This window comes from Urtica dioica, chromosome 3 (assembly GCF_054948205.1).
Source record: "Urtica dioica subsp. dioica isolate 48M chromosome 3, U.dioica_male_clone48M_v1_H2, whole genome shotgun sequence".
NCBI classification, from domain to species: domain Eukaryota; kingdom Viridiplantae; phylum Streptophyta; class Magnoliopsida; order Rosales; family Urticaceae; genus Urtica; species Urtica dioica.
The window spans coordinates 33,661,664-33,678,459 of record NC_142758.1 but is presented as its reverse complement, the minus strand read 5'-3'; the positions used below and the strand labels follow the sequence as shown (position 1 = coordinate 33,678,459).

Below are 16,796 nucleotides of genomic sequence, written 5' to 3'. Positions count from 1 at the left end.
GCCCACTTGCCAAGGTAGGGCTCAACAAGTTAGCTCGGATCAAGAGCCAAGGGGGCAAAAATCCGAGACTCCTATCTAAGGGGTAGGCGGAATTTTGTAACAAGGATGTCACAAAATTCGTCTTCTTTGTCAAAGGTGGATCTCTGGAACTCCGATGGGGCTGTGCTTCGCACCGTCATCTCATCTTGCAGTGGGTAGTCAGCCTTCCGACTTTCACGACGATTGGATTACAAAAAGTATTTTAAATAAAATCACAAAAACCTATACCCTTTGAATTTCGGGTTTAACAATTCTAGAAAAGCGAGAATAAAAAAACCTACGATCAACCACGAATCACAATTCACATATCATATCATACTGAATTGAATGAATAACATATCACAATATAAATTCATAAAAACCATATTAAAATTAATTACTAGAACGAATCGATTAATTAAGTAATCAACTAGCTCTGATACCACTTATTGGTGATTAATGCACCTTAAATAACCAATTAAATGCGGAAAAGAATAATTACCGTAACAAGAAGTAATTATTAACATGGTTATTAAACAAGATCTAGATTACTTAATTAATTAATCATAAGAAACTTCATCAAGCATCCATATCAGATAAAAGACGAGTTTAAGAAAAGTTACAGTTATTGGCTCACGAACCGAAAGATTTCACAATCCGTCTTTGTCTTGAATATACAAGCCTCCACACGATCATATTTGGAACTCCTCCTTCAAGGACTCGATGTGATGACACCAAAGTCTTCCGAAACGTAATCTCCGAGGAAGATAAGACAAAAGAGTGAGCTTCGTTATATCTCACTAGATCTGGAAACGGGGTGTTTTCGATCTTTTTCTCTTATTTCTAATAATGAAATTGATGCAATTCCGAGGGGAAGAAGGAGAAACAAGCACGCAGCCACAAAGGAGAGTGTGTGGGTGTTTTTAGCTGTATCGGTAGGTTCCATATTTTGCTTCACATCAGCCCTCTATTTATAGCAGTTTAAAAGGTATCTTTATAAAATATTCCAGAATATTCTAAAAGATATTATTTACTTTTATTGTGTTCACACTAGTGGATTAAATCTCAACCCTTGGATCTCAACAAGTGAATCATATTTTTCATCTCATTCATCAGATCAATATCTAGGATTTTATTTTATACAACAGTATAAAATATTTTCTGTTGAGAAAATCTAGGAAATTATATTCTCCTAAATATCCTCCTAATATTTAGCCTAAATATTAGGAGAGAATACAGGAAAATATACTTCCTATTTATTCTCATATATTTTAGGAACAGAAAAAATACTGGCTACCACATTAATGCAAAAAAACGTCCAACACAGTAGAGGATAGGCGATTTTTTTTATTTTTCAAGGCCCAATAGATTTAAGCCCATTAAACACTTATTTACTTTTTCAACAATAAATAATAAGTTTATTTACTTGATCTAGCAATAAATAAACAGTTTTACTATAAATATTTATTTAATTCCCAAAATACCATTTTTGGAATTAATGTTGTCAATCACTATTACAGCAAGTGAGATTATAATAATAATACATACTATTATATTAACGTTCTTATCCGCCTTTATCGAAACCAAATCGGAGACGATGGACCTAGTAGTAGAAGCTTAACAAATCCGATTAAAAGATGAAATAGTCCTTTCTCTTTTTCGATCGATTTGTCCATTCTTAGTCAATACTCCACCGTGTAAGCTATGACTGAACTCTCCTTTAATACTAGAATTATATTTATAATAAATCTCATTTTTACCCTCTGGACTCGAAAATGTTCCAAACTCAAATCAAAACTCAGATACGTGTTACAAAGCCCCACTTCTGTCAGTATTTGGACGTTAAGTTATCACATTTTGATGACGTGGCATTATTTTAAAGGCTATAATAGTATTTTTGGTTATTCTATATACTTTTAATATTTAAAATTGTTTATCAAATTGTTATTATATCAGTTCGATTTTGATTGTTCATCAAAGCTTCGCTGTGAATCCATGGACGGAGGGAAGTGATTTTCGCCTGATATCTTCGGTGATTCAGCTAGGTAAAAACCCATGGAAATCCCTGTTTTTCCTTCAAAAATTAGGATTTTCTTATTTCAAATTTGGGGCTTTTGGAGCTTCGAAACCCTAACAATGGCGAACCAAAATCAGATCCTCGTGAAGATCGAACCCAACGAGAACGCCTTCGTCACAATCAACCACCCTAAGTCGCTCAACACGCTAACCAGAGCGATGATGAAAGACCTCGCTCAGGACTTCAAGGCTCTGAACCGCGACGATTACGTTTGCGTGGTGATTCTCTCCGGCTCCGGCCGCGCCTTATGCTCCGGCGTTGATCTCACGGCGGCAGAGGACGTTTTCAAGGGAGACGTGAAGGATCTCAAGGCCGATCCGGTGGCGCAGATGGAGCGGTGTCGGAAACCGATCGTCGGAGCGATCGGAGGCTTCGCCGTCACGGCGGGGTTCGAGATCGCTCTCGCTTGTGACATCGTCGTCGTGGCCAAAGGAGCCAAGTTCGTCGACACTCACGCCAGATTTGGGATATTTCCATCGTGGGGTCTGTCTCAGAAGCTGTCGCGTACAATCGGAGCCAACAAAGCGCGCGAAGTGTCGTTGACAGCGACGCTTCTCAATGCAGAATTTGGGGAGAAATTAGGGTTCGTGAACCATTTCGTCGAAGCAGACCAACTTTTGAATAAAGCCTGAGAAGTTGCAGAGGCCATAATCAGAAACAGTCATGACTTGGTGTTGAGATACAAGGCTGTCATTAACGACGGTCTGAGGCTCGACCTTGCTCACGCTCTTGCGCTCGAAAAGGAGAGAGCTCACAAGTACTATAACGGGATGTCGGTGAATAAGAGCAAAGCTCGGATTGTTATTGGTGTTGCGATTCGGGGCTTTTTTGTGTTTTCAGATGGGAAGCTCTGGAGAGGCGAGCAATAAGGCCATCAATGCTTTGGTGGGAGGGTTGGTTCGGGAGAGAAGAAAAAAAAAAGAAGAAATGGAGGGGACATGCCTCTGAAAAGGAGAACGAGAAGAAGAGAAGAAAAAGAAGAGTTTTTTTTATTGATAATTGCACATATTTTAAATCTCACGTGACAAAAAACGTGACATTTAACGTCCAAAATTAGACAGAAGTGGCAATGTGTAATAACGTCATTCGTTAAGAGATTCTCAATGCAACATTTTCGAGTAGAGTGGGCAAAATGTAACCGACGTACGAGTCCAAGAGGTAAAAATGAGATTTATTCTTATATTTACTCATCGTGACGAGTGTCCACTGATTTAATCAGTACGTGATCATGACCCTCCAGGTTCTGCCCATATCGAGATATGTCAATTTGTTCCGTTATACCTTTCTCGTTACATATAAGCCCTAAGCATCGTTGCTTCCCCAGCGAAAGATTCAACCGAACGTAAGCCAACTTCGGAAGTGTGCACAATCAATCCATTCTGGAATCAACCCTTAGGTGAGAGAACATAAACCTTCTTTCAGGAAGGCTGGATTCCATATCCGTAAAACACTTTCTTCTACAATCATGTCTCGACTTCCCAAGACACCTATTTGATCAGCGTATAACTAGCCTTAAACGTGGTGAGTCAAAGAAGACGGTAACATGATCTAGAAGTCCATGATTACTTCAGGATATTAGATCAAGCGTCACTGTGACCATCATAAGCGGCCTCGGCTAGTGCATCGTAACGGTCCTTAAACGACGAATCTATCCAAACCAAAGCCTCTCCAGGTCGTACACCTTCTGCAAGTGTATAATGCTCCCACTGAGTGATCAAACCTTACTCATGGTCCACATATATGAATTTAGATAAGGCTTTTCAGGCGCATATCATTCATCGACCAAGTTTTAGTTCACCGCCCGATCTCGGATGCCCAGCATGCGATTCAGTTTGATACGGAGACTATGGATGATAGTTGTTATTGATTCTGAATGTTATCATACCTCAACCCACTAATCATATGATGCTAATAAAGTAACTTCTTATCTTATTTAGCAATCATCATCTTCTAGTGGGCAATATTCCTAACACTTCCGTCGTGCTCCTAGCCTCCAAGGTACGTCTCTCTCTTTCCCAGACTCGCTGGACTTCTGTCGGTCTCCTCGCCTCCAAGTAATCTCTCTCTCTCTCTCTCTCTCTCTCTCTCTCTCTCTCTCTCTCTCTCTCTCTCCCACCTGAGACATGTCACTTCTAGCTGTTTCACACCCAAACGCGAGAATCAAAAATTAAAAGCGACATGTCATGTCGCTTCTAAAACATTATTGCGTTGTGACGGGAGGTATTTTTTAAACGACTTGTTGCTTCTAAATGTTTCAATGCTTTTAAAAGCGATAATAAATATGACATGCCGCATCCATTTTTCTCGCGGTTTGACAGGAGGGGTTTAAGAAACGATCGTTGCTTCTAAACATGGCAGTGCTTTTAAAAGCGATAATAGTGTTAGAGATGAGGAGCCTAATCGGCGCCGAGGTGACAACTGAAGACCTTACGACGATGATTTGCGGATGTTCTTTGTAGAGCGCAAGAGAATTGTAAACACATTTTTTTTCCCGATTTGGGTTTTAGTGGGAATCTGCAGCGGCAAAGTGGACGTAGCTTTCGCATTGAAAGTAAATCACTATAAATCTGTGTGCGCTTTATTTTGTTCTTCGCAAATTTCATTTTTTTTTTATTATTTTAGATCGGATTTGTGTGTTGAATCCTAACAAATAGCTGCGAAACATCGCATCCATTTTTCGCTTCTAAAACTTAGATACATCAAGTCGCATCTACAAACATAGAAGCAAACTTTCAAATGCGACGATCTTTACTTCTAATGTCGCTTTTAATTCACTTTTTGATGCGACATTTTGATCTTTAGAAGCGAAAATTATTTTGTATAAAAGGTTATTCTTCTCATAGTGGTTCCGTTTTTAGTATCTCAAGAATCAAATTATAATTTTAGACAATATTATAGTATCATTCATAAATCATTATAGCATGTCACACTTTTGAAATACTAAAGCGACGCAGCCAGAACTGAAGGAAACGAGATTGAAAAATGTTCAGTAAGGAAAAATTGCAAGTATAATTGGGACTTTATGAGGTTTTGAAAAATAAAACAAGACCCCCTATCGGTAGTCAATGTGATATAAACAAACCTAAAACTAATTTCACAGTAAGTTTATTTCATTGATCTATCGAGTATTATCTAATCACGTCACTTATTTTCCTTGGTCACTATTCCTTAGGCTCACAAATCCAAACTCGTACGTTAATAAAAAAAAAAAAAAAAAAATCAAATTCTCATCCATTAAGTTTAATAATATTAGAAACGGTCTATAAAAAAAAATAAAAAAAAACCCTAACCGTCTCTCCAGATCTGGGAAAAACTCAGTCTCTCTTTAAAACTTTTGTCACTTCCCTCCTGGGAGACGGACGCCGGCGTTGGTCGGCTCCGGCCCGGGAGGGAGGATTGAAAGATCTCTCGTCTATCTATTGAAGCTCTCTTTTTTCATCCTCACCTCCATAGGATTCCGACGTCGGTCCCGGAGTTCGCCGACTTGCTTTGACTTTGTCGGATGTGCTGTACTAGAGACGCTTGATCTCTTTCATCGTTGGTGGTGTTGGAGTCTTTGGCGACGACGGATTTTGCAGGGCTGCTCAGTTGACGACCAAATCTGAATTTTTTGATCTAGTTATGGATCCTACTCGATCTTCAGCAGATCTGATTCTCGTTGACAGAGCCATTGCCGTTCAGTCCGTCACTCCTGCCGTCCACGAGGTCAAGTCCTGGCGTGCCAAGATCTGCGGTGTGAGTTTTGTTGTTTTGTGGGTTGGAATTTGGTGTCTATGCATTGGGTATAAGAGAGATCTCATTAACTTGCGTTATAGTTTTGAGTCTGATTTTTTTATTTTCCTGTTTTGGATGTTGAACGTACTTTTTTATTTTGTTGTTTGTCTGATTTTGTTTTTTATTGCAAATGGATTAGCCATTTTCCACCTTCCCATTTTGGACTTCCTGTTAGAGTTTTGTCTATAAAGGCTGAATAATTATTTTCTTTATGGTTATCTGACTGCAGTTGGATTGACCTCTCCATCAACCATTATGGGTTTACTGAAAGAGCCAAATGAGTGCTCGAATTTTAATGTGCTTCATATCTCTCCTCTTGATAGAAGTGTGCACAAGATGAGCGAAAACTTGTACTTAGTATTAGTTTCTTTCCGACCTAAGTTCGAGTTGTGTTTAAGATATTATTCTCCTGTATCAACTGGTATTTTACCCATTTTCTAATGGAAGCTTCGTGCAATTATTCAAAAAAAAAAATATTAGAGATCCGATTTCTATCTACCTGATATTTGAAGGTTTGTGAGTGTTCATTCAAGTACCATTTATGGATTTTTGATCTTATTTAGCTCTTTGTAATTACAGCTTTTGTAATGTACCAACATTGTTTCGAATCGAATATATTTTTTTCAAGAAATTGTTTAGTTTTCTTGTTGTTCTTTGTTATTTGAGACGAGACTATCTAATATTATTTTCAAGTGATACAATATACTATTTTAATTGTTTACATGCAGCCATGACTATCTATGATCATTTGCGACCATGTGCAACCATTTGAGTTATAACTCTTCACCTTGATATTCGATTTTTACGTATGAATAATAAGCGTGGTAATTAAAACTTATTGAAATCTCTATGTGATGCTAAATATTATACAAAGATTATATTTATAAAACTAAAGTCACAGTGAAGACCAATTTCGACTAAAGAGTAAATGTTCTCCAACATGATTTTGTTTCTAAATGAAAGATTTTAGATTATTTCTTTGCAGCATTTTTTTTCATAAGATTTTTGAACGTCTATTTATTTGCAAAAATCCAATATTGAAGAGAAGATTTCTACGTGGTAGTCTGGTAATGAACAATATTTAGTATATAAAATTTAAAATATTTGGAAATAAGGCACGTGTTGTGTTTGGAAACACTACACAAAATGTAAAAACCGTAGTGTGTCATGGATCAAATAGTTTGGATAAGATGATCAGTGACCAATCATGTGTTGACAAACCTACAGTTAGTCCTCACTTCCCCTGAAGCAAGGCTTTCTTGATTTACAATGTTTCCAAGCTTGACCATCGCGTCGGAGAAGTGTTGGAAGAAGAGGAGCGGATCCATGGCGTATCGCTTGACAATGTCCCTCGTTTGGACGCTGAAAAAGCTCGAGTACATCTCTTGGTCCGAGTTCAATAGCCCTTCTCCTTTTAGGAGCGTGTGAAAGAACGAGTTGTCGAAGAGATTTGGCGTCACATTATCGATGGCCGTTTCGTTGTTGTCTCCTCCGATCATGGGGCAAATGGATTTTAGGGTTGAGAGGTATGTCTCTGAGATAGGGTTTAGACCCGAAGTTGCTCGAAAGTCGCCATAGATCCGATCACGGAAGCTCGCGCACCGCGCTACTCCAATAGTGTGTGCTCCTAAAAATAAATTATTTATTGAATAATTTTGACTCGGTTAATTTAATAATGTAAAGTATACTCGTAAGCGTTTTCACCCACAACAAAGTAGCTCAAGACGTAAGAAATTAGCCATGATTATCTCGCATTAGGCTTGAGCAAGCCCTTATTTTGACTAACAGTTTATTATAAAAAGCAAGACATATCTTTGATTTAAATAGGTTAAGTGAGTTGAAGTCTATTTGAGATTACTTATTAAATAAAGTAAATACAAGTTTTAAAAATGAAAAAGGAAATGACGGCATAAATAATTAATGTTTTCGTAAACATACACTTAAATATTTATACTTGTTTTTTCGCGGAAAAAATACGTAATGTTGGATTTATGTTACACAGTTAAATAAGTCAGTTAAATAAGTCTCAGATTAATAATGATTTAATATTTTTTCTTAAAATTAATTAAACATTAATAATATCACTATAATAATATAAATTTAATTATAAACGACTTTTAAAATATAATTAGGCATTAATAATATTATTAAAACGATGAAATTTTTATTTATTTAAATTAATCGAAATGTTTATTTATTTAAAGTAATCAAGCATTAATATTATAATTTTTGAATTAATTATTAAAAATGAACGGCTTAGTATTTTTATTATAAGAAACGATTTAAAATTTTTATAATATCAGTTTTAGAAAAATATTCAATTAATTTTTTATAATAAATATGATTTGATATATTTGTTTAAAATTAATCAAGCATTAATTATATAACTTTTAGAAAAAAAAAAACTTAATTAATTTTTTATTAATAAAAACGCTTTTAATAATATTATTGTTATTGAATTATAATATTAAATTTATTTATAATTAATTTTTTCTATAATAATGATATTATTAATGCTGAATTACTTTTCAGGAAAAAAAATATTAAGTTTTGTTTAATTTGAGGTTGTCACGTGTATTTTGGTAAATTTAACTAATTTTGTTTGGTGCAACTAAAAATTAATGTTAGGTATTTTGCCACGAAAAAAAAAAAATATTTAAGTATATGTTTATGAAAATATTAGGTATTTATGCCGTGATTTTGTAAACAAAAATAAATTAGGGTGTATTTTTAATAAACCATGTTGTTAAAAAGTATATATAATAACTTAACACCTATCTTACTGATGTCAAAGTAATTGTCTCGTCAAGACTTTCACATTGGTACCAAATTTATAAACATAGTGGTGTAGATTTTAAGTTTTTTTTTTTTTTTTTTTTTTACGAGAAATATAAAGTATCTATTAAATTTATAAATACGTTGGAATTGGATAGTTTAATTTTTCTTTTTTTAACATATTTCCCTTGAAACAAATAATTAATGTGTGATTACATTATACTAATAGACGGCAGAAAAATAGACAACTGGTGCTTTAAACTTAAATGTTATACCCAAACATTTCTTCAAGGACTATGGGATGTATGAAAACATCATACTCATGAATAAAAAAAAGTAAGCCCCAAATTTTTTTTTTAATTTTAGTAAATTGTTACCTGAAAGAGCTACCATATCAGTAACGGATAGGCCTTGATAAAGAAACTTGGAGATGATATTAAGAAGACCATGACTTGGTATTGGGAGATTTGTCTCCGCAAGTTCAGAGCTTGCTGTGACTGAGTCCTTTCTTCCCACAGGAACGTCCCAATAAGGCCCACCAACCTAAGTTCCAAAAATAATAATGGTCATTAAAAAAAGGAACAAAATTTTAAAACCAACACAAATAAATTTATGTTCATGGCTAACCAAAATCACAGCGTCTCTGGCTGCAATGGTGAGAATATCGGCGCATGAGACAATCCCGGGACACTCAGACTCGACCACGTTCTTGATCCTGTCAACGAGCTCGAACCCATTTAAGGATTCCCGATTCGGAGAAGCTTCTTTCTCTCCTTTCAGCGTGATCGTATCGTCCAACAAAATCGAGCCGTCACAACCCTGAAGTGTGAATACAAACAAATAAACAAATCCTTTTAGAGTTGGAGAATTAAAAAAAAAAAAAAAAAAAAAAAAAAAAAAAGGACCAAGCTATGATTTGTAACTTAGCAATAGTTCTTATTTATGATTTGTAGCAATTTGGATGTGGTAATCATAAACCATAGTTTTTATAAGCTAATGAGTTTCCTAAACATACTGGTTATGTGCTCGGAGTAATACTTATACCCTTTATAGAAATTTCCTACAAATTGATAACAAAAATTCAATATATTTTCTCCTTAAAATTATATTTTATTAATGGGTCCATTAGATATATAGTCATATTTATATTTTTAAATTGCTATTTAGCCAAACCTTAATAAATATTTGGTAAATAACCACGTCCACGTATATATGCCCGTAAATTAACTAAAATACTCTATTTTATTTACACGCGGGAAATAAATAGGATATTTTAGTCAATTTATAGGTGTAAATATGTAGACGTGATTATTTACAATATATTTACCAAAAGTTGGCTAAATAGCAATCTAAAAGTGTAAATATAGCTAGTATGCTAATTAATTGTTTATTAATATATTATTCTGAATTATAATTTAAAATGTAAATGTTTTTCTTGATTCGTCTAAAACTCAAAAATTATATGAAATTGCCAAAAAAAAAAATTAGTGGTCAAATTGCTATAGAGGTGGCAATTACATAATTACTATTTCCTACTCATAATAACATCGAAAAATATTTACGAGGGATCAAAGTGCAAACCTGAACAAAACAGTCGTGGAAATGTAGCCGGACGATCTTTGCTGCGCTTCCTGTGTCGGAAACGACCATGCATTCTGTTTCTTTCTTTATGACATCAAACACTTTTGGACATGTCTTGGCATAGTAGTCAAGCGTCAAACCGAAGTCACTGGCTTCAATGTTGGCGCTCAAACAAGTGAGGCTCAAAATAATCAAATTCACAACCAAGGGTCTGAAAAAACCTGAATGAAGTCTCATTTTTCTTTTACCCTTTGGAATACAAGTTTTTCTTGGGCAAGTGTTAATAATGGTGATGGTGGGAGAGATATGGTGAGACTCTGAGATGAAATACGTATATGTGTGTAAATATTTATAAACACGAGGGAAGCGTGTTCCATACTCTTTTTTTTCTTCATTCTTTTTTTATAATGTTTGAGTGACTCGCATGAAGATCTCCTTAGAGAGTTAGAGTCAAGAGAAGATGCAACTACTTTTTTTGGCCCGGTTGGTGGGTACTCCAAAACTAAAAGTTTCATGTCTGAGTTTTTTTTTTTTTTTTTTTTTTTCAAGAATTGAATTATACAATGGAAGTCGTGTTGTGTAATTTACTTTTTTATAATTTTGGTCCAACTTATTACTATAAAAGATATGTTCTAGTTGCCTGAGTTAGAATCTCTTTTCCAGCTAATGTTTTAGTCCCTTCAAATATTGGTGAATCAAGTGACTAAAATTGCGGATTATATAACTAAATTGATTTCATCGGCAACTTTTGGTTAAACCACAACACCTTTAACGTTACTCGTATATTGTTGATTTTTTGGCAAACTTTTCGTGTTTGAATACACTTGCTGGGAATCCGATACAAAAGCAAGAATTTATCGTCCTCGTTTGCTTTTCTTTATTTTTTTTAATCTTTTAATAGACAGATAAAACAGCTAATCTTGTTGAGAACGAGATTTGAGTTTGTATGAAAGTGATAAAGACGTATATACGAGGATTACCCACCGAACTGAAGCCAAAGTATCATAACCAGTTTTAATATTCAGCTTTGTGGGGGGGGGGTTTTTTTTTTTTTTGGCATACAAAAGTCTGAACTATTTTAACATCCTAATAACAATTTGGACTCAAAATTTCCAAGGAAATGAAAACTAATAACCTCATAAAGGCGAACCAGAAAACTAGAGATAGAGGAGCGACCAATCTTCGATGACGTTTGAGATTTCCACTCATTTTTGCCAAGGAAAACGAAATTCTAAAATTAGTGTATCCATATTCCCTCAGATTTTTCTCTCCAATTTTATTTCCCTCGAATAATCCTCATCCAAGCAAACACCAAAAACTTCAATGTATTTAATTTCTATTCCCTAGGATTTTGAACCTCCCAAACATACCTGATGCATAAACAAGAATTTCTTATCCACATATTTTTGTTTTTTGTCTTTTAAACATTGCAGAGAGAGGAAATAAAAAAGCAGTCAACTTAGTTGAGAACAAGCTTTGAGTTTACAGGCATGGTAAGAAAGTGATAAAGACGCGTAACTACGAGTATTAACCGAACCGAAGGTGAAATATTAGAAACAGTTTTAATACTTGGTTATCTCTTTTAATCTAGACAAGTGATCCCAAACTTTCACAGGAAATGAAACCTAACTCCATTAAGGCGAACCCGAAAACTAGACATAACAGAGCAATTACGAGATTGCTGATAAGACGCCTGGTAACTCTCATCAATAAAATGATACGAAAGTAATGCCTGATCAGAGTATATAACAGATATTTGAACATGAAAATTTCTAAACAATTACCACAGAAAATCAGGTTTTCTGAAAGTAGAGCTCGGACAACTATCCAGTACTTTAGAGACACTTGAACATAAATAAATAAAAATAATAATAAAAAAAAATGTAATCAAAAGCGTCTTACTTGAAATTATCGCATCATTCAACTTAATTTTAGTTTTTCCATATCTCACTTTAGAAAAAATTCTTTCGAAATCTAATCAAGGCAAAATCAGGTATACATTTTGGAGTCAAAGAGATGGTCAACTCGACCATCAAACTCGGAAACTTCACCATCATCCCCGGAACCACTCTCACCCAATCCAGGCAAAGCACTCTTGACGAGAGATTTCGCGAGCGAAACGGCGGAGCCCCCGGATTCAGGCCACGTGGCGCAGAGCGTGGCGGCGATTCCCGCCACCTGGCACCTCGCGAGAAGGGCCGCGCCGAGCCCGTCGACGACGCTCCCGGACGGAAGATACTTCAGCCCTTTGAAAAGCCCGTTCGGCCGTTTCCTCTGGGCCGAGGTCTCTAGCCTGAAAGCGACGGCGCGTTCGTCGTCGGCCGAGAGCCCCGGGCCGCGGAAATTCCCCCGCCGCACGGAATCGAAGATCACCACTCGCTCCGGCGAGATTCGGTTGCCTATCAGAGCTTTAGCCACAGCAAAGGACCTCTCGGCCGGGACCGAGACCCGAACGAGGACAAGAATGGCCGATTCCCCGACGGCGCAGATGTCGATGGTATTGCGGCGGAGAGAGGATGAGTCGATCGAGTTGCCGGAGAAGGGAATCTCCGGGAGGGTTAGGGTTCCGATCAGCGATTTGGAAGGGAATAGGCGGTGGAGGGCGAGGAGAGAGGGGTTCGAGACGGCGACGATGAGCGTCGATGGTCGGAGAGGCTCGCCGGAGTTCGAGGCGGAGAAGGAGAGGAACGGAGAGGGGATCGGCGGCGACGGAGGAGCGAAGTTGTCGAGGTCGTCTTGGTGGAATCTCGATGGCGGTGGAGTCTCGGTCAGAATGTCTTCCATCTTCGAATTTTGTTTCTCAGCTTTGGTTCAGCTAAAAAGCCCTAATTTCGTATACACAGAATGAGAGAGACTATGATTCAGTGTTGTTAGGGTTTGTGATGCTTGGTTTTGTTGGCAGAAAAATGGAAAAAAAAAAAAAGAGTGAGAAGAAGAGCTGACCTTTTTTTAACGCAGAGCAACTGATTGGCTACAAGTCGAACGACACTGCAGAGAAAGAGAGAGGGAAAATACTCTCCTTCCCTTTTTTAATGCAAATAATTAGTTGTGCCATCTAAAACACTAGCAATTTGGTTTTAGTCAATTTTTCGTTAATTTCCCGTAAATAGCCATCTTGCTTACGTGGCAGCTTATTAATTGAATTAGTTTTACCTTTTTGTCCTTACGCTATTTTAATTAGGCATTTTTTTTTAATTTCGAATTAAATATTGAAACCGAATAGGGAAGTTTTCAAATTTGAATTTTGAGCAGATTTTGAAAGTTCTCAGCCATTAATTGTTATGTATTTGGAAATTTTCAGCGTTGATTTTAGTTAATTAGTTTCTATTTTCGTTGCAATTCATTAGGTAATTAATTTCGAATTAATTCTTCATTCATTGATATTATTTTGTCTTCCATATATTCATAATTTCCAGAATTTTCGTGCTCAAAATATTTTCAGAATTTTTTCAGTTTATTTACACGAGTATACTGTAAATTGGCTTTCTATTTACAGTGAATATACTGTAAATAAGCTTCGTATTTACACGAATATAGTGTAAATAAGCTTCGTATTTACACGAATATACTGTAAATATGATTTCTATTTACACGAACATACTGTAAATATGATATCTATTTACACGAACATACTGTATTAAAAAAAAATCATAAACTTCTCTCAGCAAGAAGCTTGTTGCTCGTCGCCGCCACCTTCGTCGCCACCAGCAGCAGCCCCACCGCCCACCGCCGCGTACCCCAAAATGGCCCGCGCCTTCGTCGCCATCCACCGCGATCCCCGCGTCACCTCTTCCACAGCGTCCTTCTCAGACTCGATCCCGATGCAGATTCAAACAATTTTCTACAGCAAATCTAAAAAAACAACGCCACTCACTCAAACAATACTATTGATTTCAAAAACAACGCCATTCTCATATTAAAAATCCTTAATTAACATTCTTGAACAAAAACATTAGGATGCAAACACAATTTCTCGGTAAAGTAAGAACAACCTTTTTTGGAAAAAAAAAAATAGAGCAGCTGTAAAAAAAATTTAGAACAGCCATTTTTTGAAAAAAAAAAAAAACAACTCGGGATATTACCTTTTCTTTGTTGTTGGGTTCGAGTGTTTATGATCTTCAATTGCATAAAAGCTTCCGAAAACTCTTTAATCGCCGAAAAGTTCCAGAACTTCTTCATTTGCCGAGTTTCGATCTGAGTTTTTTTTTTTTTTTTTTTTTGCTCTGAAATGGTTAGGGTTTTTTTGCTATGAAATTGTGTTCGAGTGATTTGTTGAGGCTGCGTGATTTGGTGTATTAATTAATGACGTTAATGACGTTCCTTGAATAGCGGGAGTAGTTATTGACCGAATATTTGGTTTTTAATTTTTTAATATCTGGAGTAAAAATGGGCGGGAGTTATTTAAGGTCATTCATGTCTTTTAACATGCTGTAAATAGATTGTTGCGGCTATTAACAAAAAATTAACAGAAAGTTGGTTAAAACCAAAATCCTTATAACCGTGTGGCTTATATAGCTATATAACCCTTTTTAATGGATATATATATATATATATATATATATTAATAAAATGTTGATCTTTAATTATCAAAAATATCGTCTGATGTTTAATTAAAATAACGAAATTATACCATAAAATAAATAACAGCGTTATAAATCGTTTTTTATTGACTTTTTAATGAAGTTGACTCTAATATTTATATGTAACTTCGTTTTATCTTTATTCACTCGCACCCTATATATAATTTATTTAAATAAAAAAAAAAAACAACAATCACTGCATCAAAGAGAATACAGACAGAGGATAGATGTAAAAATCGACAGTTCATAGTCATCAAAATCATTATTCGTGCGTCAAATCCAGGACTCAGAGATACAATTCCTTGGGATGTATGAGTTTTATTAGCCTATATCGATTTAGGGCTATTTTTAATTCAAAATTGGGAATTTGAAAGTTCGTGTACTGGTTCCGGGTTTGGTTCAGTTTCTTATATCAGAGTCAACATAATAAAGTGTCAATAAAAGGAATATTTGTGACACTGTTATTTATTTTATGGTATAATTTTGTCATTTTAATTAAACATAAGGTACAAACCAAACATTTTTTAAAACCAAAGCTAAAGTCGACATTTAACTATGACACAAGATATATATATATATATATATATATATATATATATATATATATATATATATATACATATATATATATATATGTGTGTGTGTGTGTGTCATGTTCGTAACGAAAAAAAAACGATGAAAATAAATTTGAGTAATTATCAAAAGTTTAGGAGATATTGACATGTATATTAATAATTCTACTCACTTTTCCAAAATCAATCTAAATAAATTTCGTATGTCTCTTTTGTGTTTAAATAAAATTTCATATATCCTCCTGTGTCCCTTAACATTCATATTAATATTAATTATATACCTTAAAATGTGTTAACATATCAAAACCCTCCCTTTTTATAATAATTTTTTTTTCAAAATTAAAAATGGAAGTGCTCGTTTTCAAAAGAAGTGATCACATCATGGCCACCAACGATGGTGACAAAAGCAATACCTTACTAGGGAGAAGAGAAAGCATTGTTGTCGCCGTCATCATAGTCGCTGAGCATTGTGCAAACTCTCTGAATCTGGTTGACTAGCTCAATCAAACTCTTCATAGTCGTCATGAACAAAAGCTCCATGAGTTGTTTATTCTCGCGCTCGAAACTCTAGAATTCTCTCCCTTTTGTTAAGTCCTTAGGACCTTAGCGAAGAAGAAATGGAAGGCCAAGCGCATGAGCCAAAAAAGAATTTTGTTCTTTATTTTATTATAAAATAAATTCAGAGTGTAAATTGAGGGAATTCATCAAACGGAAAATGGACAGTTCAATTTTAGTTATAAAAAAATCAACAAAATCTTAGAAAAAATGAGGGTTTTTATATGTAAACACGTTTTGAAGTATATAATTGATATTAATAGAAATGTTAAAGGACACTTCTGATATTTTTAGAAACTGTGAGAATAAATGCAGTATTTCGATTAAACATAGGGGAGACATGATATTTTCCCATTTAACATGTATCAAAATCCACGTCTTGTGTAAAATCCAACCGTCTAAAGTGTAAAACCTACATCTTGTTTTTATTTTCTCTTATTCTCCATCTATGTTGTATTCGTCTACCCATTTGTTTTCGTCCTTCATGAGACACAACCAAAGCATCAACACCCAAAAAATTTCATTATCTAACTTTTAGATTTTTAATTAAAATTTTGAAAAATACTTTTTAACTTTTTTTAGAAAAAAAAAACTATAAAAAAATGCTTAATAAACAGTGTCAGTCAAAGCCATTAATTGACTTTTAATAATAAGAAGGTGTATGTATACACGAACCTCATTTAGAACGTTGGAATCAGAAGAAAGTAGCCAACATTTGTCCATTTTTAGCAGAATAACCAAATAAATGATGTGGCATTCGATTTAATTTTTTTATCCTGATTTCAAGTTTTCAACCTTATTAATATGGGTAAACTAGCAACGTAGCCATTTTGAAACATGGTTTTTGAAATATAGCCAACGTTT

General features: G+C 35.1%; 2 protein-coding genes and 1 pseudogene across 2 annotated transcripts; 1 reads left to right on the top strand and 2 right to left on the bottom strand.

Annotated features, from left to right (window-relative positions):
* The first annotated feature begins 2,154 nt into the window (after positions 1 to 2,154).
* Positions 2,155 to 2,964, top strand: LOC149402626 (putative enoyl-CoA hydratase 1, peroxisomal pseudogene; annotated as a pseudogene).
* Positions 2,965 to 6,929: 3,965 nt separating this feature from the next.
* LOC149402625 (Peroxidase superfamily protein) lies at positions 6,930 to 10,543 on the bottom strand. Its single transcript, XM_089609709.1, has 4 exons — positions 10,226 to 10,543; positions 9,272 to 9,463; positions 9,022 to 9,187; positions 6,930 to 7,496 (listed from the first exon to the last, which is right to left on the bottom strand). Exons 1-4 carry the CDS (start codon positions 10,460 to 10,462, stop codon positions 7,075 to 7,077), a joined length of 1,017 nt encoding a protein of 338 aa, XP_089465835.1. The 5' UTR covers positions 10,463 to 10,543; the 3' UTR covers positions 6,930 to 7,074.
* Positions 10,544 to 12,065: 1,522 nt separating this feature from the next.
* Positions 12,066 to 13,237, bottom strand: LOC149402624 (trigger factor). The gene is made up of 2 exons (XM_089608783.1): positions 13,169 to 13,237; positions 12,066 to 13,050 (listed from the first exon to the last, which is right to left on the bottom strand). The coding sequence occupies exon 2, from the start codon at positions 13,007 to 13,009 to the stop codon at positions 12,215 to 12,217; it is 795 nt and encodes a 264-aa protein (XP_089464909.1). The 5' UTR covers positions 13,010 to 13,050; positions 13,169 to 13,237; the 3' UTR covers positions 12,066 to 12,214.
* Between the last annotated feature and the right edge of the window lie 3,559 nt (positions 13,238 to 16,796).